The sequence below is a fragment of the Rhinopithecus roxellana genome, chromosome 19 (assembly GCF_007565055.1).
Source record: "Rhinopithecus roxellana isolate Shanxi Qingling chromosome 19, ASM756505v1, whole genome shotgun sequence".
Classification (NCBI taxonomy): Eukaryota; Metazoa; Chordata; class Mammalia; order Primates; family Cercopithecidae; genus Rhinopithecus; species Rhinopithecus roxellana.
The window spans coordinates 51,838,145-51,862,342 of NC_044567.1; the positions used below are offsets into that span (position 1 = coordinate 51,838,145).

Sequence of the window (24,198 nt, forward strand, 5' to 3'; positions counted from 1 at the left end):
GTTTTACTCCCCTCCGAACATTAGAATCACAGTTAAATTTACTCAACCAAACTTAATGTATCCAATACAAAACTCATCCTTCTGCCCCTAACACCTCCTCTGCCTCTATTTTCTATTTCAGTTGATGGTACCCTTATCTTTCTGCTCACTCAGATTATTATTGTTTTATCCATAAATGAGCACTTTATTTAGATCATTTAAATTCTAAATGATCTTCAAAACCACACTTTACTCTCCACCCCAACTAGCTAAATTTCATCTCCCACATGGGTCACTATGAGAACCTTCTGATTTGTTCCCTGCCTCAGTCTCTCCCCACCCAGCTTCAACAGTATTCCCTAAGACTCTTCATGGCTCTCCATCCTCTACAGAGTAAAGACGAAACTCTTCATCGCACAGCACAGAATTCTCTCGGGAATCTGTTCCTTGCTTACCTAACAAGGCCCAATTGTTTGCTGTTCCTAGACTCTGAAGAGGTCATTTACCCTCAGGCTGCTACACCTGTAAAAATCGCCATCCCCAACTCTCATGGAGCTGGCTTCAGATTTGAGATAATACACTTTGAACGACATACAATCAAGGAGTTTCTCCTCCATCACTCCTTTACATTTTATATCTACCTGCTATTTAGTGCCTCGTCTCAATTCCATGAAAGTTACTGAATACTATTTACTAGGCAGTCTGCAGGACACAAAGAGAGGGATTATATTTAAAAAATAGATTGACGCAATCTTTGCCTTCCCCGACCTCATTACAATATCTTTAAAAACTAGATCCTCTCTAACAGTATGAGAAAATCAAGGGGATCCTCGGAAGTTCAGGCCAGGCTGCGTTCCGAGGAGCCACCACGTCCCCTCACCTCCGCTTCCTGGACGGCGATTGCAGGTTGAAAACTACTTACAAACATCAAAGGGCAGGCAGAATGTGACTATGACCCACGTGGCAGACGGGGGCGGGGACAGGTAGTGTGGCCGCGGCCTCGCTTCTTGCGCCTGCGTGCTGCCTCCAGCTCAAGGACCCGGATTTAAAGAGACAGGAGCTCCAACCGTCGTGGGCTGCCGGCTGCCTGTAGTGAGCTAGTCCCGAGGCCTGCGGTGAGCGCCGGAGCTGGAGAGGCAGGTGAGGAGCGGCGCGGCGGGGCCCGGCGTGGGGAAGGCAGCGGGCCGGGGCGGGGAGCTCGGCGCGGCCAGGGAGCCAGCCCCCCGGCTCCTCCCCCGCCCGCCTGCGGAGCCCCGGGGCACACCCTCCGTGACGTGGCGGCCCTCCCGGGAGCCCAGGGGGAGGCTCGCGGCTCCCCGGGACCCCCACGGTGCCGCGTGAGGCAGGGAAGCCGGCGCCGGGCCGTGCGCCCTGGGGAACCCACGGGGCCTTCTCGTATCCCGTCCCGGCGTGCGTCCTCCTGCGCTGAAGCGGGCGCGCTCGGGTGGGGCTCTGGGAGCCTTGATCACTTCCCTCCTGCGTCCCGGACCCGGTGGAGAAGCGATCTTTTCTGCCTCGCCGGGGTTCGCGGCCTACTCCGCCCGCCCCACTGTCCCCGCCATTCTCCGACAGCGGCGCGGGAAGCCCTTCGAGAAAAGCGGCGGCGGCCAGGCCTCAGCGATTTTCTTCTCGGGCCTCTGGGCTGCAGCCGTTGTGAGGGTGCGGAACGAGGGACAGACGGGTTTCCTCAAAGCTGCATTGTGCCTCCTCGTGGCCCAGCGCCTCCCGAGCCTCCCTCAAGTCCACTCCTTTCATAATTGGGGCCCTAGGTTGCTCTGCAAATTGATCTTCTAGGGAAAGTGTTGAAACTCACTTGTTCTGACCTCCTTTTATGGGTCTGCCGTACTTCCACCCACCTCACCTCTGTGGTTCTTAAACTTTGAGCGTTATATAGCCCTTTGTGAATGTCACGAAAGTGATAGACCTCCAAATATCCGTGCATTTTCGAATGTACATTTTGTATACATTTTTAGAGAGTTCAGAACCGCCTCCCTCCCCCACAACCAGCGCATTCATGGATTCCTTGTAATTTTCCAACTGCCCTGTGAGGTAGGTATTTTTTACCCTATTTTAGAAATAAGAAAACAGATGCAGGTAAATTAAGTTTTCTCCGAGGTAACAGTCGGTAAACTGTACGGTCAGACTTGCACTCCCATCCCTTATTCCAGGTCCACTAGCTTTCCTTCACACCATGTTGCACTACAGTAAGCAAAGCCTGCTTTTTATAACATGATAGCAATTTTGCTTCACAGCTTGTGCAGACAACATAATTCCAGTATACTTAAAACTAGGACTATAAACTGCTTTAGAAAACATGAATATAAGAAGATGCTGATATAATCTTTTTCCATTTGGATTGATTTATGAGTTCCTGTGAGTCTTGCTGCCCGGTTACTTCAGCACTCTCTGATTCAAGTTGCTGAATTATAAACAGGTTAATTGCACATCGGGAGCCGCTTCTTGAAAGATGACAACTTCACCGATCATGATAGGAGGTGACGTTAATCAATGAGAGCTCTTGCTGTGTGCCCAACTGTTTTAAGGGTTTTACTCTTAGAACAGCTATTTGAGTTAGGTCCCATAATTAGTCACATTTTACAGATGAGGAAGCTCAGAAACAGAGGTAAGTAACCTATCAAAGTTGTACAGCTGGTAAGTGGCTGAGTTAGGATTTGAACTCAGATAGTCTGATTCCAGGCTCTACTTAATTGTCTCTCAATATAGGGATTCTAACTCAATTCCAAATCTGTATAGTGGCTTGATTTCTGAGGGTGGTGTATGTGTTAAACTTCATAATAAAAACTTCATGAACATAATGTAATTTTTACTGGTGATTAAAAAGAAACTTCAGGACCGGGCGCAGTGGCTCACGCCTGTAATCCCAGCACTTTGGGAGGCCAAGGCAGGCGAATCACCTGAGATCGGGAGTTGGAGACCAGCCTGACCAACATGGAGAAACCACGTCTCTACTAAAAATACAAAAAAAAAATTAGCTGGGCATGGTGACGCATGCCTGTAATCCCAACTATCTGGGAGGCTGGGGCAGGAGTATCATTTGAACCCTGGAGGAGGAGGTTGCGGTAAGCCGAGATTGCCCCATTGTACTCCAGCCTGGGCAACAAGAGTGAAACTCCACCTAAAAAAAAAAAAAAAAAGAAACTTCAGGATCTTGTAATACTTAAAGGTCATCATCCATTATGAGTATCATATGTTGCTGATGACCTAAAAAGAGCTTTTATGTTATTTGGATTTTCTTCATTGTGATTTACTAGAAGTACATGTGTGCATTAGATAATTGAACACCCTTTTGCGAGCTGGCTTTTCCTGTATCAGAACTCTTTCATGCTGTAGAGTAGACAATAAATGTAATACTTTGGAAAGTGTTTGATTAGTCGTCATGGACTATGTAAGAGGCTGGCCTTTGGAAAATTGGAAGCCTATCTCTTTGTTTATATCTTTTTTTTTTTTTTTTTTGGCCTCCTAGCCTTTCATGCAGCTATATGTCTTTGGCTTTCAAGATCCTCTTTCCACAAACCCTCCGTGCACTCAGCCGAAAAGAACTGTGCCTATTCCAAGAACATCACAGGCCTGATGTAAGACAATTCAGCCAGTGGTCAGAAACAGATCTGCTTCATGGACACCCCTTCTTCCTGAGAAGAAAGCCTGTTCTGTCATTCCAGGGAAGCCATCTAAGATCACGTGCCACCTGCCTTGTTTTCTTGCCAGGGTTGCATGTGGGACTCTGCAGTGGCCCCTGTGAGATGGCTGAGCAACGGTTCTGTGTGGACTATGCCAAGCGTGGCACAGCTGGCTGCAAAAAATGCAAGGAAAAGATTGTGAAGGGCATATGCCGAATTGGCAAAGTGGTGCCCAATCCCTTCTCAGAGTCTGGGGGTGATATGAAAGAGTGGTATCACATTAAATGCATGTTTGAGAAACTAGAGCGGGCCCGGGCCACCACAAAAAAAATCGAGGACCTCACAGAGCTGGAAGGCTGGGAAGAGCTGGAAGATAATGAGAAGGAACAGATAACCCAGCACATTGCAGGTAAGGTAGAAAACACTGCTTTCCCATCTTACTGGTGCTGACAGAAAGAGGGATAAGGAGTTCAATTGCTTGCTTTCTCTTTTTTTAAACTTTGTTTTTTTAGAGATGGGGTCTCACTCTGTTGCCCAGGCCAGTGTGTAATGTCGCAGTCATAGCTCACTGCAGTCTTGCACTGCCAGACTCAAGTCATCCTGACTCAGCCTCCCAAGCAGTTGGGATTACAGGCACAAGCCACCATGCCCGGCCTTTAACGTTTTATTTGGAAATAATTTTAAACTCACTGAAGTGTTGCAAGATTAAAAAGAGTACAAAGAACATTCATATTCCTTTTATCCATATTTACCAATTAACATTTTACTCTATTTGCTCTATCATATTTGTTCATGTGCTCTCTCTCTTTACACACACACACACACCTGCATGCACTCACTTTAAACCATTTAAGAATAAGTTGCATACATCATGACCCTTTAAAATTCTTCAGTGTATATACCTTGAGAATAGGATATATGACCATTATGTGACTACAATACGGCTATCATCTTCAGAAAATTTGTCCTTGATATAATACTGTAATCTACCATCTGTATACTGTTTTGTCAATGGATTGAGTCATACCTTCAATAGCTTTTTTTCCTGCAGTATGGAATCCCAGTTTAGGATCACATCGGATGTTGCATTTAGTTGTATTTCTTTGGCATCCTTTAATCTGAAAAATTTCCGTAGTCTCTCTTTTAGACATTGATATTTTGGAAGAATAGAGTACCGATTACTATCCTCTTTTGTTTTTTTTCCTGTAGCATATAATTCATTACTGTACTTAACTAATTTGATACTTAATTGTCTCATATTTGGCCAATTAGGAACCCCTTTACACTGTCCTCTGTGTCCTGTATACCCTCATTACTTTTTAAAATATACTTCTTTACTTTGGGTATAGCAGGATGCTTTTAGTCTTATCCTATATGTATCCTTCCCCAGCCCTGAAATTTGCAATTTCTCTGGGGAGTACAGATTTCTGTTAGTGGGAAATGGTATTAAAGAATAAAACCTGGATGCTATGTGTCCACATTGTCATGGGCTATCTGTTTCTTTCTTTCTTTTTTTTTTTTTTGAGACAGAGTCTCATTCTGTGGCCCAGACTGGAGTGCAGTGGCACTATCTTACTGCAACCTTTGCCTTCCAGGTTCAAGTGATTCTCCTGTCTCAGCCTCCCAAGTAGCTGGGACTACAGGCACATAACACCACACCCGGCTAATTTTTGTGTTTTTAGTAGAGACAGGGTTTTACCATGTTGGTCCGGCTGGTCTTGAACTCCTGACCTCAAGTGATCCGTCCACCTTGGCCTCCCAAAGTGCTGGGATTACAGGTGTGAGCACCCAGCCATGGCGTGTCTGTTTCTAAGCCCTTTCAGCAGACAGAGCTAGAAAATACATGCATGTAAAATTCATACCTATATATGGCTATATAACATGTTTGCATGTACATGCATATTTACATATGTATATTTTAGAATTTATGCCAATACCTCCAAATCCAATTAGTCCTCTTTGACCTTCAGCGTCTGTAAAGTAATGTTCATATCTTCAACTTTGTTCTGGTCACCGTAGGAAGACAGTTAACAATAGCTCAAAAAATGGGTATCTGTCCTTGTTCTTTGAAAGGAAAAAAGACTTCCAGGAAGGAAAACTTTACTTCCCATATACTTTATTCTCAGGCTCCCCATCCCACCTTGCACTGCCTTAGCTATTGGCCTCAGCCTTTGTTACTTCTTGACCCATCTCTCATTTGGAGGAAGAGAAATATAGGTAGAGTTCATGACGCAGATAATTAAGCAGCTGGAAATTTTCCTTCCTATGCTACATTGACATGCTCCGTGATCCTCATTTACGTTTTATTCATCTCTAAATTGAAGCTAATTCTGTGGGGTTGGCATTCCCTAAGTTTTATCCATCAAACTATGATTTCTGATTTCCCCCAAATTGTTATTTCTAGAGACTTATGTATGGGATAAGAAGTGCAGAATGTTGATGAAAATTTAAGTTACTAATAGAGGTAAATGGCAACTGGATCTTTTGTCTCCAGAATATCCTTCCCTCCTCTCCCTGTAATACCCTATTACCTACTACCCCCACTCAAAAACTACCAACCACCAGCCAGCCTTGGGCTAGTGCTAGGGTAGTGACTTAACAGGCAAGGCTTTAGAAGCCGTTGATAGATTCTTTGGATGTTTTTTCAGAGATCTTTCACTGAAGGATATTTTATCTTCTTTTGTGATCCTACAGATCTGTCTTCTAAGGCAGCAGGTACACCAAAGAAGAAAGCTGTTGTCCAGGCTAAGTTGACAACCACTGGCCAGGTGACTTCTCCGGTGAAAAGCGCCTCATTTGTCACCAGTAACAATCCCCGGAAATTTTCTGGCTTTTCAGGTAAGATAGGTTAGGGCTACTTTAGCTGTTATAGTGCTGCTTTTATTTTGTATTCTACTTAGGATTCTGACTAAGAGTGAAAATTCTGTGCTATCTCATTTCATAAATAATTTGCTTCTGTCTGAGCAGAAACAGGTAATGGCTAATGCTAAGCCTTCCACTTGATTTTTATGTTTGTTTGTTGGTTGGTTTTTGGGTTTTTTTTGAGATGAAGTCTTGCTCTGTCATCCAAGCTGGAGTGCAGTAGTGCATTCCCAGCTCATTGCAACCTCCACCTCCTGGATCCAAGCGATTCTCCCACCTCAGCCTCCCAAGTAGCTGAGATTACAGGCACCTGCCACCACGCCTGGCTAATTTTTGTATTTTCAGTAGAGATGGGGTTTCACCATGTTGGCCAGCCTGGTCTCGAACTCCTGACCTCAGGTGATCCACCTGCCCCAGCTTCCCAAAGTGCTGAGATTGCAGGCGTGAGCCACTGTGCCTGGCCAGCATTCCACTTGTATAGCGTTTCTTTCTATACTTTAACCTCTATTGCTGCAGAAAGATTTGTTTTGTCAAGACTTTTTCCCCTTAAAATAGTTACCTGGGTCAGACAGAGATTATTAGAACCTGTCTTTTACTTCCATGTGTTTTGATAATGAAGGAATTTTGAGAAATTGTATCCCTGAATATGCCTAGAGATGAAAATATGGAAGAAGGGAGATGTCATGCATGGATCTCCCTTCTTGATTCTTACAACTATTTGTTCAAAACACTGGAACTTTATGGAACACAAAGGAAGGAAAAAAAGATCTGAAGGATACTGCTATTTGTTGGGAGGCAGTACAGCCTAGGGATGAAGCTTGCAGACTTTGGAATCAGTGAGCTCTGGGTTCAAATCCCATCTTCTAAAGGGGAGGACTGTGGCTATTATTTGTATATTCTTTGTAGGACGGATGAACAATAAAGTGTTGTTTCCTTTTCTCTTCACTATAATACACACATGCACACATGTGTATACACACATATATAGTTTCTTTTATATAAAATATGGAATTGCTGTTTCATAGGGATTCAGGAAGACTTTGCTGGGGCATGTGGTGTAGATGGGAGTTGAGAAGATCAGGATCATTTATTGGCCTTACGTAAACAGACAGCGTTGGACTAGGGGCTTTTACATGTGTAGTTTCATTTGCTCTTCAGTTAACCCTAGACAGTACTTTTATTTAGGAAGTACTTTTTATTAGGCCCTTTTTATGACTGAGAAAGTTGAAGTTCAGGGTTATCATGGAGTTAGTATTTGCACTGAAGTCAGACTCCAGTACCTGTGCTCTTTTATACTACACTGTGTTGCTGCATTTATTGTTTGGAGACATTCTTGTGATTGACTCAGTTGAAGAAAATAAATAAAGCCAAACCACCTGGCCTTATTTTAGAAGTCATTTGGAGATTGAAAGACATTGTATGTGATTGAAAGAAGCCTAGACCTGAGGTCAGAAGACTTGGGTTCTGGTCCTTGACAGCTCAGATCCCTGAGCACGTCCTTACCTCTCTTCAGCCTCTGTCTATGAAGCAGCAGTGGCCTCTCCTACCATAGTGTTATGTACAGGGTGCTATGGGAGCATAGGCAGCAATATATAGATTACTTTCCCCTCTGCTTCCTTGAGGTTGTATATTTATTTGTTTAAGCTTCATCATATCTCCATGCCTCATCTACCCCATAGTGTTCTCATGAGGACTGTAAGAGATAACGTTGCAAAAACGGTGCCTGGCTGTATAGGATTTTTATTATTTTAAAATTCTGAGGTTGGTTTGTTTGTTGTTTGCTGGTAGGCCAAAGATAGAGAAGAGTCCAGGTGATGCGAAGGACAGCATGTTTCTGGAAGGGCTCCGGTGTTGGGGATGGAATTTGAGAGGAGTTGAGAGAAACAGTGTTTTAGTTCTTGCAACTTGGTTGAACATTGACACTTTGGAGATTTTGTCCCTTAAAATCGTATTTAGATTCCGTATCAGAGATGAGGATGGATTTATAATTTACAAAGCCCAGACAAGAAGCAGCGTACAACAGCAGTTAGCTTAGTAATGGCTCTGCCACAAGCTTGCAAATAAAATTTGCTTTGTAAATGGTCACAAGGTGATTGATGAGTTGCGCATAGTTATTTTTAAGCGTCTGGAGGAAAGCCCTGCCCCTTGACCACCTTTTGTAAAAATGTATTTTTTTTTTTATAACTGCTCCTTGGGGAGCAGGATTTTATTTTGACAATAAGAAAAGAAAGATTGAAGTGGCAAGGGGTGGGGATGTTGAGTGTACTAGTGGGATCTGACTTTCTTAGTAGTGTCTTTGTCCTGGCTCTTTCAACAAGGAAGTGGGCCAGGAAGTCATTTGCTCTTGTCAGACCTCAATCGCCTTATCAGTAAGAGACCATTGAACTAGATAATCTTTAAGGCTTCTTCTAGCTCTGACAACCTGTGATAGCAGTAATTTCACATTGACTAACATGTGCCTTGATTTCTTACTCCTTTCTCATGCCAACTTTTCTGGGGTCAGCTTTACAATTGCTCTGAGATCCTTCTGACCGCTTTATTTATTTATTTATTTATTTATTTATTTATTTATTTATTAGAGACAGGATCTTCCTATGTTGCCCAGGCTGGTCTCAAACTCCTGGGGTCAAGCAGTCCTCCCACGTTGGCCTCCCATAGTGTTAGGGTTACAGGTGTGAGCCACTGTGCCCGGCCAGTCCTGCTTATTCTTGGCGTGACTTCGGTCTTCATTCTTTTGTGAAGTGCTCACATAAAGAGATGCACATCAGTCTGGTGTTTTGCTTGGTCTAAGGAGGCCATTGCTCCTTTACCATTAATTAATAGCTGTAAGATTTGGGAAAATTACTTGGCCTCCCTTTCTTTATGTGTAAGATGGGTATAATGACATCTACCCCAAAGGTCTGTTCGGGGAGATGAAATAAAGCTAAAGTACCAGCAGAATATCTGTTAATTTCCTTTCTTCCCTTTCTTTCTTCTCAGAAAGGCAGAATGAATTCATCTCTGTTGTTTCTCCAACAGCCAAGGCCAACAACTCTGGGGAAGCCCCCTCAAGCCGCACCCCTAAGAGAAGTCTGTCTTCAAGCAAATGTGACCCCAAGCATAAGGACTGTCTGCTACGGGAGTTTCGAAAGTTATGCGCCATGGTGGCCGATAATCCTAGCTACAACACGAAGACCCAGATCATCCAGGACTTCCTGCGGAAAGGCTCAGCAGGAGGTGTGGCATGAGCATCCTGAATAGGCCTTTCCTCCAGAGAGATCAAGGCCATGACTGCCTTCCAGGGCATGTGAGCTGTATAGTTGCCCAGGGTCCCATGCTTGGTTTAATGCTTTACTGTAGTCTGTCTTGAAATTCTTAATAATTTTGAACAAAGGGCCTCGCATTTGCATTTTGCACTGTACTCCTCAAATTATGTAACCAGTTTTTTTCAGAGCACTTTGGCATCTTTCTTCCTCTCCCCTTAGTCTGCTCCTAGGAGGCCAGGAGAACCCATCCTATTTGACTAGTTAGAAAATTTACTGTCCTACATATTTAATTAGGTTTTTGTGAACCATATACACAGCTTGGAATAGAATCTTCCAACTCTGTTTCTTTAATTTATCTAACAAATTGTCAATGAGCATCTGTAATGTCCTTATCACTGGGCACCTGAAGTGAAAGTAACCACTCTGTCCAACAAGAGTTCATCTGTAGGCTAAAGGCGAGGCAGACACACAGTCCACCAGCCTCTGAACTCCATGCTGTCTCCTACTGTAGCGATATGCACAGGGTACTATAGGAGCATGGGCAGTGATATATAGATATGTTTTGGGCTCTGCTTCTTTGAGTTTGTTTGTTTATTTATTGAGACAAAAAAATGTGACTGTGTTGCCCAGGCTGGAGTGCATTGGTGCAATCTCAGTTCACTGCAACCTCCGCCTCCTGGGCTCAAACAGTCCTCCTGCCTCAGCCTCCCAAAGTGCTGAGATTACAGGTGTGAGCCACCTTGCCCAGTCTTCTTTGAGTTTATATATTTATGTGTTTAAGCTCTATTTCTCAAGAAGGGTTCCTTTCTTCTATCTCCAGATGGTTTCCACGGTGATGTGTACCTAACGGTGAAGCTGCTGCTGCCAGGAGTCGTTAAGACTGTTTACAACTTGAATGATAAGCAGATTGTGAAGCTTTTCAGTCGCATTTTTAACTGCAACCCAGATGATATGGCACGGGACCTAGAGCAGGTCAGAGGAAGGGGAGGGAGGGTAGGCTACATTCCAGGTGGGGTTTTGCCAAGCCAGGCACCTGCAGCCTCTTTTTTTTTTTCTGGTTGGGACACATACTGTTTTAGGAAACTGAAGCCCATTTGAGCAAGCCTTTGTTATTGGGGGAGCTGAATGTGAGGCTATAGCTGTTAATTTCGTAAGTTTCTGAGGGCGGAAACCATACCACTGCTGAACCGCAAAGGCCTGGTTCTCGAAAGTCAGAATTTGAGCCCTCTGTCTCTCCTGGGGCTCTTATTCTGTACTCTTTTTTCTCGCTTGTTTTCTCCTGTAACTTGGGTTTACCAAGCTTTGGTTTGTTCGTGACTCTATCCCTGGTACCATGGCAAGTTTCCATCCCCTTCTAGGAATTGTGGATGGGCTAGTGTCTCTAAGAAGTGGGCTAGATATGTTGAGTTGGGATAGGAGCTATGATTGAAATTTCGTGATTCATCTTCAGTCCTGGGTGTTGGGGGATACACGTGGCCACCCTAGGGTTGCAGCACTGGCATTTTGGTTTTTGGAGACAGGGTGACGTGTCAGAGACAATCAGAGTCTTCTTTGAGCAGAGCAAGTCTTTCCCCCCAGCTGCCAAGAGCCTCCTTACCATCCAGGAGGTGGATGAGTTCCTTCTGCAGCTGTCCAAGCTCACCAAGGAGGATGAGCAGCAACAGGTCCTGCAGGACATTGCCTCCAGGTGGGGGAGCTGCCTCTGTCAAACCGTGCCCAATGGGGATTGGGCATAGAGAGATGAATTCTCTTGGGAAGGGAAGGTTTTCTTGGGAAGGGAAGGTTCCCTTGGGGTTCCAGAGCTCTTCAAGACCAAGTTAAATGTGCCTCATTCCTCTAGGTGTACAGCCAATGACCTTAAATGCATCATCAGGTTGATCAAACATGATCTGAAGATGAACTCAGGTGCAAAACATGTGTAAGTAGCAGCTCCTCTGACAGCTCGAGCTGTCATTTGTTAGCTTCGTTTGTTCCCAACTGGTGTCAGGACTTTTGAGTCCCAATCAGGATTTGAATCCCCATTCCACTTTCTTACTTTCTGTGGGACCCTGATCTGTCACTTGACCTGTCTCTGCCTCCGTTTTCTCCTATATAAAATGGAGATAACAGTACCTTTCTCACAGAGTTGTTACAGTTGAAGTGTGGAATATGTTCATGGGTCTCTTGCCTACTCCAGCCCCTCGCTAAGGCGGCATCCACATAGGCACAGTATCTCAAAAGAGCTGAATTTTCCAAGAGTTTTCTCTCCTCTTTTAAAAATCTTTAGACAGCAGAACACAACCCCTTCTCTACAGATGAGGATTTCTCCTGTGAGGACAGATTGCTGTCCAAAGCCATGGAGTCAAAGGCAGTGGTTTTGTTTCCTTGTTCCTGTACCCCTTGGCAGGTTAGACGCCCTTGACCCCAATGCCTATGAAGCCTTCAAAGCCTCGCGCAACCTGCAGGATGTGGTGGAGCGGGTCCTTCACAATGCGCAGGAGGTGGAGAAGGAGCCGGGCCAGAGACGAGCTCTGAGCGTCCAGGCCTCGCTGATGACACCTGTGCAGCCCATGCTGGTGAGGAGTGCTGCCCTGCCTCTGCTCTCCAGCCTCTCCAAGCTCCACATCCTTCGGGCTGAGATCGGATAGGGTATGAGTGTTGAGAGTGCTTGCAAATTGACTGGAGGAGTTTGGGGAAGGAAGAGGGAGGTGCAAGGGGGTATTTCTCAGTAGGAAGCGAAGGCAAAAGAGAACACAGAAGATCTAGTGGAAAGACCTGAGCCGTAGGCCCAGCTGTGCCACCAAGAAGCTGTAGAATCTTAGATGAGTGATTTAGTTTCTCTTGTCCTTCAGTCTCCTGTGTGGATGACATCTGAGACTGCCTGAGGCATCTCCCTAGAATGGTTTTATCTGTTATCTTACCTGAAGACAGATGGATGTATTAAGTAACCCCTGAGATTCTGTGACCTACTGCAAAGTAGATCTGAGAGTTGGTGGCAGAGCCAGGCTTCCTGTGACAGGGTGCCTTGGGAAGAGGGAGGACACATAAGGAATGAAGGCTGACTCTGGCAGACATCATCTTGGGCCTCTGCTCATTTCATAAGAAATGGAGTTTCCTTTCCAGCGTCAGTTTTCCTGTGTGACAGGGCCCACCACATATGGTGCCATGCCTACTGTGAGATTCTTTGGATTTTTGAGTGATGTATAGTGTTTTTTTGAAACTGTCTTGTGTGTCATGCTAAAGCCTTGGTTTAGGGTTTTATGTTTGAGATAGGGAAGTGTTCTCTCCCTGCTAGGAATGTGGGCTAGCCAGCATCAAAACAGTGAGATCTCCATCCCAGAGATGGGACTGTGGCCACCTGCAGTAGTGGCCTTTCTGACTTTTATAAAAATGCCTCCTGGCATCTGTTCTTTAGTTTGTCATTTAAAGACTGGCATGGGTTATATAGCTTAGTGGTTAACCACACAGGTTTTATAGGTGGGCCTAGATTCAAATCTCATTCTTGCCATTTGTTAGCGTAACTTAAGCAAGCACCTAATCTCTCTAACCTTCAGTTTTGTTATCCAAAGATGAAAACAATGTTTGTCACATAGGATGTCACATCAGGGATGAAATGAGATTATGTGTGTGAAGTACTCCCAAAATGGTAGCTATTGTTGTTGTAGTTAGGCTAGCACAGGTAGGCATGTAAGTAAGCGCTCCAGTATCTGGAAACCCTGTTGTAGGGACCCCCGATCACTCACCCTGCCAGCCTCACTGTCACCTGCACTCTTTAACCTTAGCTTCACATAGACCTTTTTTACTGGGAGAACTGATGTGTTTAGGAAGAAGCCAGAGGCCCTGCAAGAGCCTGAATTACTGAGAAAAAAATTAAATCTTGTTTCACTGGGCTTTTACTTGTTGTACAATGAATAGCATTCATATTCCTCAAAAGGCGAGCTCCTGTGTCAGCTCTGGTGATTATTTTATAGGCAGAATACAACATTGTCCAGCCCTTTCCGTTCCCATCACCTCTTCAACAGCCTTCCCTGAGCATTAATTATGGGCAGTCAGTCCCCAAGACCCAGGTCCTGCCCTCACCAACCCAATTACAAGGTCTTTGGCTGTCACTGCTTAGCAGCCCCTCATTGAAAGTCTCCAGGCTTTGCTTTCCCCACCCCAAGGCGGAGGCCTGCAAGTCCATTGAATACGCAATGAAGAAATGTCCCAATGGCATGTTCTCTGAGATCAAGTACGATGGAGAGCGAGTCCAAGTGCATAAGAATGGAGACCACTTCAGCTACTTCAGCCGCAGTCTCAAGCCCGTCCTGCCTCACAAGGTATGAGTCCCTTCCTTTCTGCCAGGACCATCTTTCCCCTTTGTGCCTCTAACAATCTCAGGGCCAGAGTCCCATAGCCATTCCAGCTGTGGTACACAATAAGGGTTTCTTTTTTATTTGTTGAATGAATTAATTGATTTATTCATTTTTGGAGTCTTCCAATAACGAAGGGCTGCTCAGCAGGGAGAGCCAAAGAGCCCTGGCCTGGGTTAGTGAGGGTAGAGCTCCCTGGGACAGTGATACTTCTTTTGCCCGCAGTGATGTTGGTTGGGACAGTGAGCTCACTTGGTGAGGTGCTGTGTGTCTTTTGTGTTTCCATGTCCCAGATGCTTCCCATGAGCTAGACTAAGGCTTATATACCACAGGCTATTGGGCTGTCATTCATTCATTTGTTCAACAATTATTTATCAGATGCTTACCCATTGTTATAGCTAGTGGGGATATGGCAGTGGAAAAACTGGACACAAGTTCTGGCCATCATGAAGTTTACATTCTGATGTAAACACAGTCTTATGGGGACATCTGGGAGCCAAATTCCTGCTCTAATCAGGGGTGGCATTTGGAACCTTACTCCTTAGGCCTTCTCCACTCCCAAGGCTACTGTGAACCTTTGGGGGTGTCTTCAGGGAAAAGCAGCTGGAACATCTGGCTCCAGTAGCTTGTGAGCAGATGGAATTCCTATCCTTGCTATCCTTTTCTTTCCTAGCCCAGATTCAGTTTTTCAGAGCCCCAGGGGGTTCAGGGGACCGTGTTGTGTGGCCCCTATGCTTACCTCAGCCTTGCCTTCCTGCTGGAGCACTGGGAACAAAGCAGGCCATTTGTTTCATATGTTCAAGAGGAGGGCTAAGCAGTGGCCTCATTGTGGAGCTTTAGTGCAGGTTCACGTGTTCTGTGAAGCACTGTAAATCACTGAGGAGCTGCTTCTGGTGAGGTTGGTGTTAAATAGATACCATCTGTGACCCAGGAAGAAGTCTGAGCACACTTTTCCAGATTTAGTCCTTTCCTTAATTTTCCCTTACCCAGTGTTCACTCATCCCTTGCCTCTCCTGTGATTTGGGTTCTTAAAGGGCTAGGTTAGGGATTGAAGAGGAATGGCATGGATGTGCTGGCCTTTCCTGTTCCTGCTCTAAGCATCCTGGGTAGTGATGGCTGTGGGTTCAGGGCTCCCGCTCAAAGAAGACACTGCTCAAGTTTCCTTGTTGCACCTGAGGGAGTTCATTTCTACCTTTCTGTTTTCAAGCAGTCTGTTCTCCCGTAATCCAATCCCCAGCCTGACAGTCACACATGTTCTGCAGTAGGCACTAATCTCTGCCCACCCACCCTCCTCCTCCTGCCCCGACAGGTTTAATCTCTCTGTTTCTTCCATTTTCCTCAAAAATTGTACCTTCTCTACAGCCCATAGAAAGTGATTCAGCATGGGCTGACATCTTCCTGGGCCTGGACAGAAGTACTGAAACAGATGGCCTCTCCCTCTTGTCCAGGTGGCTCGCGAGGCCTAGCTATATGTTTTGCGCATTAGCTGGGCCTTCCACATGTTGTTCTGTATCCCATCTGGGGCCCAGGCTTTGCCCTCTATGGCACGGTTTGGGGTCCGTGCTGCCATGTCATCCCTCACCAAAGCTCCCCTTCTGCTTTCAGGTAGCCCACTTTAAGGACTACATCCCCCAGGCTTTTCCTGGGGGACACAGCATGATCTTGGATTCTGAGGTGCTTCTGATTGACAACAAGACAGGCAAACCACTGCCCTTTGGGACTCTGGGAGTGCACAAGGTACTGCCTCAGGGCCATATGTGCAAGAATGAATGAGTATGTACATGTGGCTGCACGCTGCAGTCTGAAAAGGAAGGAAATATCACTTAGTGTGGGCCTTATTCTTCGCTTCTGACCTGTTTCTGGTTTGGTTTTTTGTCTTTTGCTTTTCTCCTCAAAAGGGACTGGTATTGGGAACCAAGTTATAATTGGGTTGGTTTCCATTTAGCACTATCTGCTCAGTGCCCTTATGCCCCAGGGGCTTCAGAGCAGAAACAGGACTTTCTCATTCGGTGCCTTAGGGGGCCTCCAGAAGTGGACTGGTACTCCTTATTTTGTCATGCTCTGTGACTTTTGTTCTTTGTATACCTACTACCTCATTTTCCCTTACAGAAAGCAGCCTTCCAGGATGCTAATGTCTGCCTGTTTGTTTTTGATTGTATCTACTTTAATGATGTCAGCTTGATGGACAGGTGAGTTGGCTAGCATCTTTAAACCCAGAAACTGCCAGGAATCTGTTTTCATTTCCTCAATGAGGAAGATGGGGGCTTCAGGTTGGAAAGGAGGGTACAGGGAACCAGCTGGCACATACGTTTGCACTCAGGAACTTGCCAAAGGCAATAGCAAGAGGGAGCTGAGAGGAAGCACAATTGCTACATGGTCCGCTCCCCGTTCAGTGTAAGAAAGAGCCCACATGTTGACTCCATCTCGTCTCTGAGAGCTTAAGTCACAGAAGAAACCCAAACCCCCAAAGAAGTTTCTCTACTAAAGCAAAATGGACTATTGCAGAGAAATAGACTGTGAGCATATGGGGTTTCAGTTTATTTCTCCAATGACACCCCTGGGGGCTCCAGTGGCACCCCTGGGGGCATAAGGCAGATGGTTTTCAGCTCAAACGTTTTGATTTCAGAAGAGACTGACAACAGGAAGCTCCTGATTACAGGGGAGGCTATGGGTGGGACCATCTTGGAGAGAATGAGCAGTCTTGACTTAGCTGCGTCCATATGCTTGTGCCTGAGAAACCAGTATCAGCCCTTTCCTCACTTAGAAATGTATCTCTACCCCTGTTCCTCCTGCAGCAGCCACATCCTTGATTGGGGAAGGAGAAAGAAGTAGAGAGGGAAGGAATTGGTGGGGGTAGGATTTGAGGTTTGGGTCCCGAGGCCTGTCTCAGCCTGCCTACCCAGGGGTTGGCCTTGGGACTGGGGGCAAAGCAGGGTGCAGGGGGTAAAAAATGAGAGTTGGAGTCATTTTTCAAGTGGGACCAGAATTTATACAATCTGGGCTAGAGGCCAGTTCTCCCTTGGCTCGCTCGATGAAGTAGAAATAGGAACTACAACTATGAACTGGCTCTATGCCACAGCTCACAATTGTCCATCTTCGGTCACGATGGAGCCCTTGCAGCCCTTGACAGCAGAGCTGTTACACATGAGGTCTTTGATCCATGGCAAGCCCTTTCTTGAAGTAGCAGTTTTATCACTGTGGCCCTTCCTTCCTCAGAATTCCTAATAAGGATGGGAGGATCCCGGCCTAACCTCAGCTCTCCTGTTCTCCTCAGGCCTCTGTGTGAGCGGCGGAAGTTTCTTCATGACAACATGGTTGAAATTCCAAACCGGATCATGTTCTCAGAAATGAAGCGAGTCACAGTAAGTGAAGACCTTACGCTAGGCAGTGTCCTAGAAGTTTGAAAGCAGGGCAGAGAACTCCTTGAGTCAACTGCAAGTGGAAGAATAAATCTTAATGTCTTATGGAGCCTCCTGATAATGTTTGCATTTGACTGTTGTATATGTTGTCTGCTAGTCTTCACCCAGCAGAGTAGGGCATGGAAATCCTTCCTAGGTAAGCCCCCTGTGTTTCAAAGCCACAGCAGCCCTCTCATTGGAATGAGAAGCAACCTGCTTCTAACCCTTTGTCCCTTATATTCAAGTAAGGGTGTTTCCATTGGGCACTTAAGTAGTGTGTGAAAAGGAACAACGCCCCTCACTACCTTCTCCACTCTCACACCAACTTCCGCATCTCTCTTGTCCCTCAGAAAGCTTCGGACTTGGCTGACATGATAACCCGGGTGATCCGGGAGGGATTGGAGGGGCTGGTGCTGAAGGATGTGAAGGTAAGGTGGCCCTGCTTGCTTTCTCCTATCGACTCACTCACAGCCCTCTCCCGAGCCTTTCCAGCCCTGACCAGGAGATGGCGGTGGCAGCCTGCAGTGGTTGGGGTGGCTGCTGGGGAAGCCTTTCCAGGGTGTGGGCAGATATGTCCTGGATCTGGAGGGCTGATTTGTGTGTCTCCTGTAGTGCCTGGAGCCTGAGGGCTCTTCCCCTGAGAGAGGGGCACTGGGCTAGATCTGGTGTGTAGCAGTGAAGGGGTGAACCCATCCTCATGGAGTTGCCTTTCTACTCTGTGGTCTCTCTTTTGCTTCACCTCAGGGTACATATGAGCCTGGGAAGCGGCACTGGCTGAAAGTGAAGAAAGACTATTTGAACGAGGGGGCCATGGCCGACACAGCTGACCTGGTGGTCCTTGGGGCCTTCTATGGGCAAGGGAGCAAAGGTCAGGGTGGCTTCTGCCCACTGGGATGGCACTGTTTTAGAAGGCATCGCTTGAGGTACAGGCTGGCCTTGTTACTGGCTTGATCTGCCAGCATGGCCAGTCATGACTTCCGAAGTCCTAGGATCTGGGGCCCCAAGCTGGCCTGCTTACTTGGTTAGGGAGAAGTCAGAATAGAGTACCCTATGCTAGCCTAGCAGAAGGACGCTTACCACCAATTATTTTGTCAGGACCTGACAGCTTTCTCCTCAGGGAAAATCTCTTTCCTGACTGGAGAGGAAGCTGGAGTCTGAGGAACTAATACTTTTAAGCAATCTATCATGTGTCCAACACAATTCAACGCCCCACAGCCCAACACGTTGGGTGTAATTATCCCTAATTTACAAAAGAGGAAATTGGGGCTTACATGGGTTAAAATTACACAGCTAGTCAGAGGTAGCTCCGAGAGGTAAACTCTGGCACTCTGACAGCTGGGACCCAGGTCCTCTCCCTGGCCCCGGGCTGCCTCTTCTGGGCTCTTCAGGCTGGCAGAGATGGCTCCTCCAACCCACACTCATCTCACACTCCCCTCCCAGGCGGCATGATGTCAATCTTCCTCATGGGCTGCTACGACCCTGGCAGCCAGAAGTGGTGCACAGTCACCAAGTGTGCAGGAGGCCATGATGACGCCACGCTTGCCCGCCTGCAGAAGGAACTAGACATGGTGAAGATCAGCAAGGTGAGGAAGGGACTTGGTTGACCCTGGCCTCTGGACTGACCATGATCACTGAGACAGGCTGTGCTTTGGGCATTACAGGTATTGTTTATCTGTCTCCCCAGAAAGAAGGGTTGCAGCTTGCTCAGGGGAGCAGGATTAGGCCTTAAAATCTCTGAATGCCTTCCTTGTGGAAAATGGCTTGCATGCCTCTAGGTCATACCCACTCTGGGCTGGGAGGATCACATTGCTGAAGAGTCAGCTGTTTAAGTGGCTTCTTATAATCTCATTACCAGGAGAAGGGATTTAAGCCTTGATCCAGGTTGGGAACAGCCCAAAATAGCATCTTTTCTCCTGTAGGACCCCAGCAAAATACCCAGCTGGCTGAAAGTCAACAAGATCTACTATCCTGACTTCATCGTCCCAGACCCAAAGGTATCAACTCAATGGCTTGGGGTCCTCCAGCCCATAGAATTAGCTTGCAGGTTCTCTAGTGCCATAGAGAATCCATCTCACCTCGCTGAAAGTCCACCCAGGGATGGGGATCTGGATTTCCAGCCAAGTAATAGGCACAGGGACAGCCGGACAACTCTGAGGAATTTTGAATAGAATTCTTTCTGCAATATAATTGCTTTTTAAAAAGAGAGAGAGAAGAAGAAGAGACTACCTATCCACTCAGCGCAAAGGGTGTGTTCTAGAAGTAATCTGGCCCAATCCCTTCTTGTACTGACCAAGAAAGAGACCTAGAGAACAAACAGGACTTCCCTAAGGTTATTCGGCAGCAGCAGCAGCAGAACTGGGACCCAAGTTTCCCAGCTGCTAGCCAAAGCCTTCTTTGGTTTTTTGTTTGTTTGTTTTGTTTTTTGTTTTGTTTTGTTTTGTTTTCACTCTTGTTGCCCAGGCTGGAGTGCAATAGCACGATCTTGGCCCACCACAACCTCCGTCTCCCGGGTTCAAGCGATTCTCCTGCTTCAGCCTCCCAAGTAGCTGGGATTACAGGCATGTGCCACCACAGCCGACTAATTTTGTATTTTTAGTGGAGACGTGGTTTCTCCGTGTTGGTCAGGCTGGTCTTGAACTCTCGACCTCAGGTGACCTGCCTGCCTCAGCCTCCCAAAGTGCTGGGATTACAGGCGTGAGCCACTGCACCCGGCCACCTTTTTGGTTTTAACTGTTCTGTATTGCTTCTAGCTGGGTGGGAGATCTTTTTTTTTTTTTTTTTTTTTTTTTTGAGACAGGGTCTCACTCTGTTGTCCAGGCTGGAGTGCAGTGGCAAGATCTCTGATCACTGCAGCCTCCGCCTCCCAGGTTCAAGCAGTTCTCCCACCTCAGTCTCCCAAGTAGCTGGGATTACAGGGGTGCACCACCATGCCCAGCTAATTTTTGTATTTTTAATAGAGATAAGAGTTTTACCATGTTGGCCAGGCTGGTCTCAAACTTCTGACCTCAGGTGATCCACCCGCCTCGGCCTCCCAAAGTGCTGAGATTACAGGCATGAGCTACCACACCCAGCCACTGATACTATCTTCTTAACCAGTGATGACCTGCTGACTTACTCCTGACAGAAAGCTGCCGTGTGGGAGATCACAGGGGCTGAATTCTCCAAATCGGAGGCTCACACAGCTGATGGGATCTCCATCCGATTCCCTCGCTGCACCCGAATCCGAGATGATAAGGACTGGAAATCTGCCACTAACCTTCCCCAACTCAAGGTAGCAGCTCTTAGGCTGTATGTGTATTCTCCACCCCACTGTCCAGGCCTTGGAGCCTTGGGCATCTGGACCATTCACATGTCCTCTGTCTTCTCTTTTCCCCCATTCTCCTGTGGCAGAGCAAGGAGGGCAATTAGAGAGGGAGACAAACTGCTGCTGGGCCAGGGGCACAGCACTAGACCTCCTTCTCCCTCCATCTCTGAGCAGAGAACCTTGCATTTGCGAGGCCCCACTGAGCAGCCCTTGGTCTGGGGTATCTTAGAGTTTGCTCCTGTTGCCCCAGCCTTCAGTCCCTGCTTCACTGTACTGAGAACAATGATTTGTACCCTGATTACTCAGGCTATAGGGCCACACTTTGGAATGGTACCAAGGAAGCCAACTCCTTTTCCTTGCTCTTTATCTTTCTCACATCTTTATTCTCACATGCACCTAAAACACACCACACACATCACCTCTGAGGCCAGTCTGGGAAGGCAATAAAACCCTCTGACATTGTCCCTCCCCACCTCAGGAACTGTACCAGTTGTCCAAGGAGAAGGCAGACTTCACTGTAGTGGCTGGAGATGAGGGGAGCTCCACTACAGGGGGTAGCAGTGAAGAGAATAAGGGTCCCTCAGGGTCTGCTGTGTCCCGCAAGGCCCCCAGCAAGCCCTCTGCCAGTACCAAGAAAGCAGAAGGGAACCTGAGTAACTCCAACAGCAAAGGCGGTAAGGATAGGGAGGGGCTGGGATGGTGAAGAGGGCGGTGTGAGGGGCAGAGATTCAAGGGCAGGGACGCAGTCTCACATTCCAGCCCTGAGATCTCATGATTATCTATGCCCACTGCAGTGGACATGGACTGCATTCCTGGTGTGTGTCCAGCCATGGGCCAGAGACCCTTCTGCTGGGCACCCTATATCTGCTCAGCAAACCTGAATGGAGCAGTACCCTGGCGACAGCCAGTCTGACCAGGGAATAAGCTACCTTTGAGCTAAAGGGCTTAGCTGATAACTCTTCACCCCCCTCTCACCTATGCGCATAGCAGAGAAAGGCCCTGGTCCTTCCCATTACTGCCCCTGACTGCAGGGAGCATTATCAGCAATCCCTACCCTCTTAGTTCTTTTGTATCTTATGTTTTTTTAGAGACAGGGTCTCACTCTGTCATCCAGGCTGGAGTGCAGTGGCACGACCATAGCTCACTGCAGCCTCAAACTCCTGGGTTCAATTGATCCTCCCGAGTAGCTGGGACTGTAGGTTGCACCACCACGCCCAGCTTCCTCTTTGTCCTTCAGGCAACATGCTGACTGCAAAGCCTTCTGCTGTGAAGGTGGGAGAGAGGCTGGCCATGAAGTCTTCTCCAGTGAAAGGAGGGGAGAAGCGGAAAGCTGCTGATGAGACCCTGTGCCAAACAAAGGTGAGGGTAAAAACAGCAACACACCACGTGGACCAGTTTAGCCCAGGTTGTGTTCCTAACCCTCTGCACAAGAAGTTTGAAAGAGGATGAGCAAAGGTGTTTGGGGAACATTGGCTAAACCTCTTCCCTCCCTGCTGCCGCTCCTGTTGTGGGCAGGGTCAGCAGTGCTGCTGCTCACCCTGTGTCCTCTTGTTGCCTTGCAGAGGCGGCGAGCCAGTGAGCAGAGAGGAAGGAGAACTGTGCCAGCAGGCAGGAGATAGAACAGCCCGGCCTAGCCAGGAGAGACTGCAGGGACTCACTCAGCTGCTGGCCCCAAGTCAAAATTTACATTAAATGGGAAAGCCCAGTCTGGGTGTGGGAATGCAGCATTGTGAGTTTGTGGTCAGGCTGGAAGCAGGTCCAGCGAGCAATAAGAAGGGGAGAGGGCACTGGCTTGGTGACTCTCCTCCCACCTAAGGAACCTTTTCCCTTTTACACTTACTTGTCAGTCTTGGGTTTGGCAACATCTCCTGAGCACTTTTTTTTTTTTTTCCCTCAAGTCTGGCTCTGTCGTGCAGGCTGGAGTGAAGTGGTGCAATCTCAGCTCACTGCAACCTCCGCCTCCCGGGTTCAAGCGATTCTCCTGCTTCAGCCTCCCGAGTAGCTGGGAGTATAGGCATGTGCCACCATGCCCAGCTAATTTTTGTATTTTTAGTAGAGACGGGGTTTCACCATGTTGGTCAGGATGGTCTCGAAGTCCTGACCTCAAGTGATCCGCCTGCCTCGGCCTCCCAAAGTGCTGGGATTACAGGCATGAGCCACCACACCTGGCCTCTTTTGAGCACTTTCTGATGCCAAGAACTAGGTTTAATACTGGCTCAACTCTGGGGGAGCTGATGGCTCAAAGGGCAGATAGAGAAGTAAACATAATTTACACCCATGTCATCACACCCCCACTCTCCCCACCGCCATCCAGGAGTAAGCATAGAAGTCTGACAACTCAGGTCCTGAACTTGGTCCCCAACAGACCTGTAGAAACCTTCCCCCTCTCTCTTCCCAGCCTGAAGTCCTTGAACCCATTGAGAGTAGTAAGCAGGACTCCTGACCCCTCAGTCTAGCAGGTTGTACAGAGTAGACTGCTTGGTCTCAGGGGACATCACTGAATCTGAGGGCACTGAGTCAGAGCCAGCTCTGCCTGCCCACCATGACTGGGTGGCTCTTATACCCATATAATCTTCCCATCTCCAGGTCCCAGATGTCAAGGCCCATCCCCTCTTCTTTTCCCTAGGCAGGGATGGGGGGGCATGTCAGTCTTGTATAATTTGGAGTGACTGGAGGGGTGGGGTTGTTGATGCATAGTATTCCAGTAAACTCCTCTGCTTGTGTCCTAACTCCAGGCTCCCTCATTCTGTCCTGGGCTTATCTGGGTGAAGACCCATCTGTACCCAATGTAGGTCTGACCCCACCGTGACCTCTCTGCATTTGCAGGTACTGCTGGACATCTTCACTGGAGTGCGGCTTTACTTGCCACCCTCCACACCAGACTTCAGCCGTCTCAGACGCTACTTTGTGGCATTCGACGGGGACCTGGTACAGGAATTTGATATGACCTCAGCCACGCATGTGCTGGATAGCAGGGACAAGAACCCTGTGGCCCAGCAGGTCTCCCCAGAGTGGATTTGGGCATGTATCCGGAAACGGAGACTGGTAGCTCCCTGCTAGGTTTGCTGTCTTCCCTCTCCCTCAGGCCATACTCTCCTTTACCATACTACTGGACTGGACTCAGGCTGGAGGCAGGTAGACACAGTATAGGGGGAATGGGCTTGCTTCTCCCAAACCCACCAGTTCTCCACGGTCTCTTCTGGACCAGGAATTAGTTGCTGTGGGTGCCACAACTGAAGTCAGTTTCTCTTGCTGGGTTTAAATAGATCTTTCAGATCTGGGTGCTGGGTTTGCCTTCTGTTTGTTTTCTTTGAAAAGCAGCTTAGTTACCTTTTTTATAAATAAAATACCTTGCAGTTGTCTTTGTCCTTTCCCCACCTACACCCCTAATAATTTCCCTAGAGATTAAGGAGTAAAGGCTGGGTTATGGCAGCTCTGTCC

At 47.3% G+C, this 24,198-nt stretch overlaps 1 protein-coding gene across 4 annotated transcripts; it reads left to right on the forward strand.

Annotated features, from left to right (window-relative positions):
- The first annotated feature begins 970 nt into the window (after positions 1 to 970).
- LIG3 (DNA ligase 3) lies at positions 971 to 24,116 on the forward strand. Of its 4 annotated transcripts, XM_030923707.1 has the most exons (21): positions 1,023 to 1,119; positions 1,953 to 2,028; positions 3,464 to 4,026; positions 6,312 to 6,455; positions 9,498 to 9,695; positions 10,545 to 10,696; positions 11,245 to 11,411; positions 11,565 to 11,642; positions 12,111 to 12,279; positions 13,867 to 14,022; positions 15,661 to 15,792; positions 16,165 to 16,244; positions 17,330 to 17,417; positions 17,804 to 17,881; positions 18,198 to 18,321; positions 18,894 to 19,036; positions 19,373 to 19,447; positions 20,578 to 20,724; positions 21,236 to 21,431; positions 21,995 to 22,116; positions 23,584 to 24,116. In XM_030923707.1, exons 3-21 carry the CDS (start codon positions 3,480 to 3,482, stop codon positions 23,815 to 23,817), a joined length of 3,030 nt encoding a protein of 1,009 aa, XP_030779567.1. In that variant the 5' UTR covers positions 1,023 to 1,119; positions 1,953 to 2,028; positions 3,464 to 3,479; the 3' UTR covers positions 23,818 to 24,116. The 4 variants fall into 4 exon arrangements, with proteins under 4 accessions (XP_010377857.2, XP_030779568.1, XP_030779567.1 ...); XM_010379555.2 differs by lacking the exon at positions 1,953 to 2,028 and having other exon boundaries at positions 971 to 1,119; XM_030923708.1 differs by lacking the exons at positions 1,953 to 2,028; positions 23,584 to 24,116 and adding an exon at positions 22,320 to 22,705 and having other exon boundaries at positions 971 to 1,119.
- Positions 24,117 to 24,198: the final 82 nt, after the last annotated feature.

Excerpts from the sequence above, each read along its gene's own strand:
- LIG3 (XM_010379555.2), top strand. The coding sequence starts at position 3,480 with ATGTCTTTGGCTTTCAAGATCCTCTTTCCACAAACCCTCCGTGCACTC. Across the intron at positions 6,456-9,497 it reads GAAATTTTCTGGCTTTTCAG|CCAAGGCCAACAACTCTGGG; the intron begins GTAAGATAGGTT and ends TTTCTCCAACAG. Across the intron at positions 11,643-12,110 it reads AACTCAGGTGCAAAACATGT|GTTAGACGCCCTTGACCCCA; the intron begins GTAAGTAGCAGC and ends ACCCCTTGGCAG.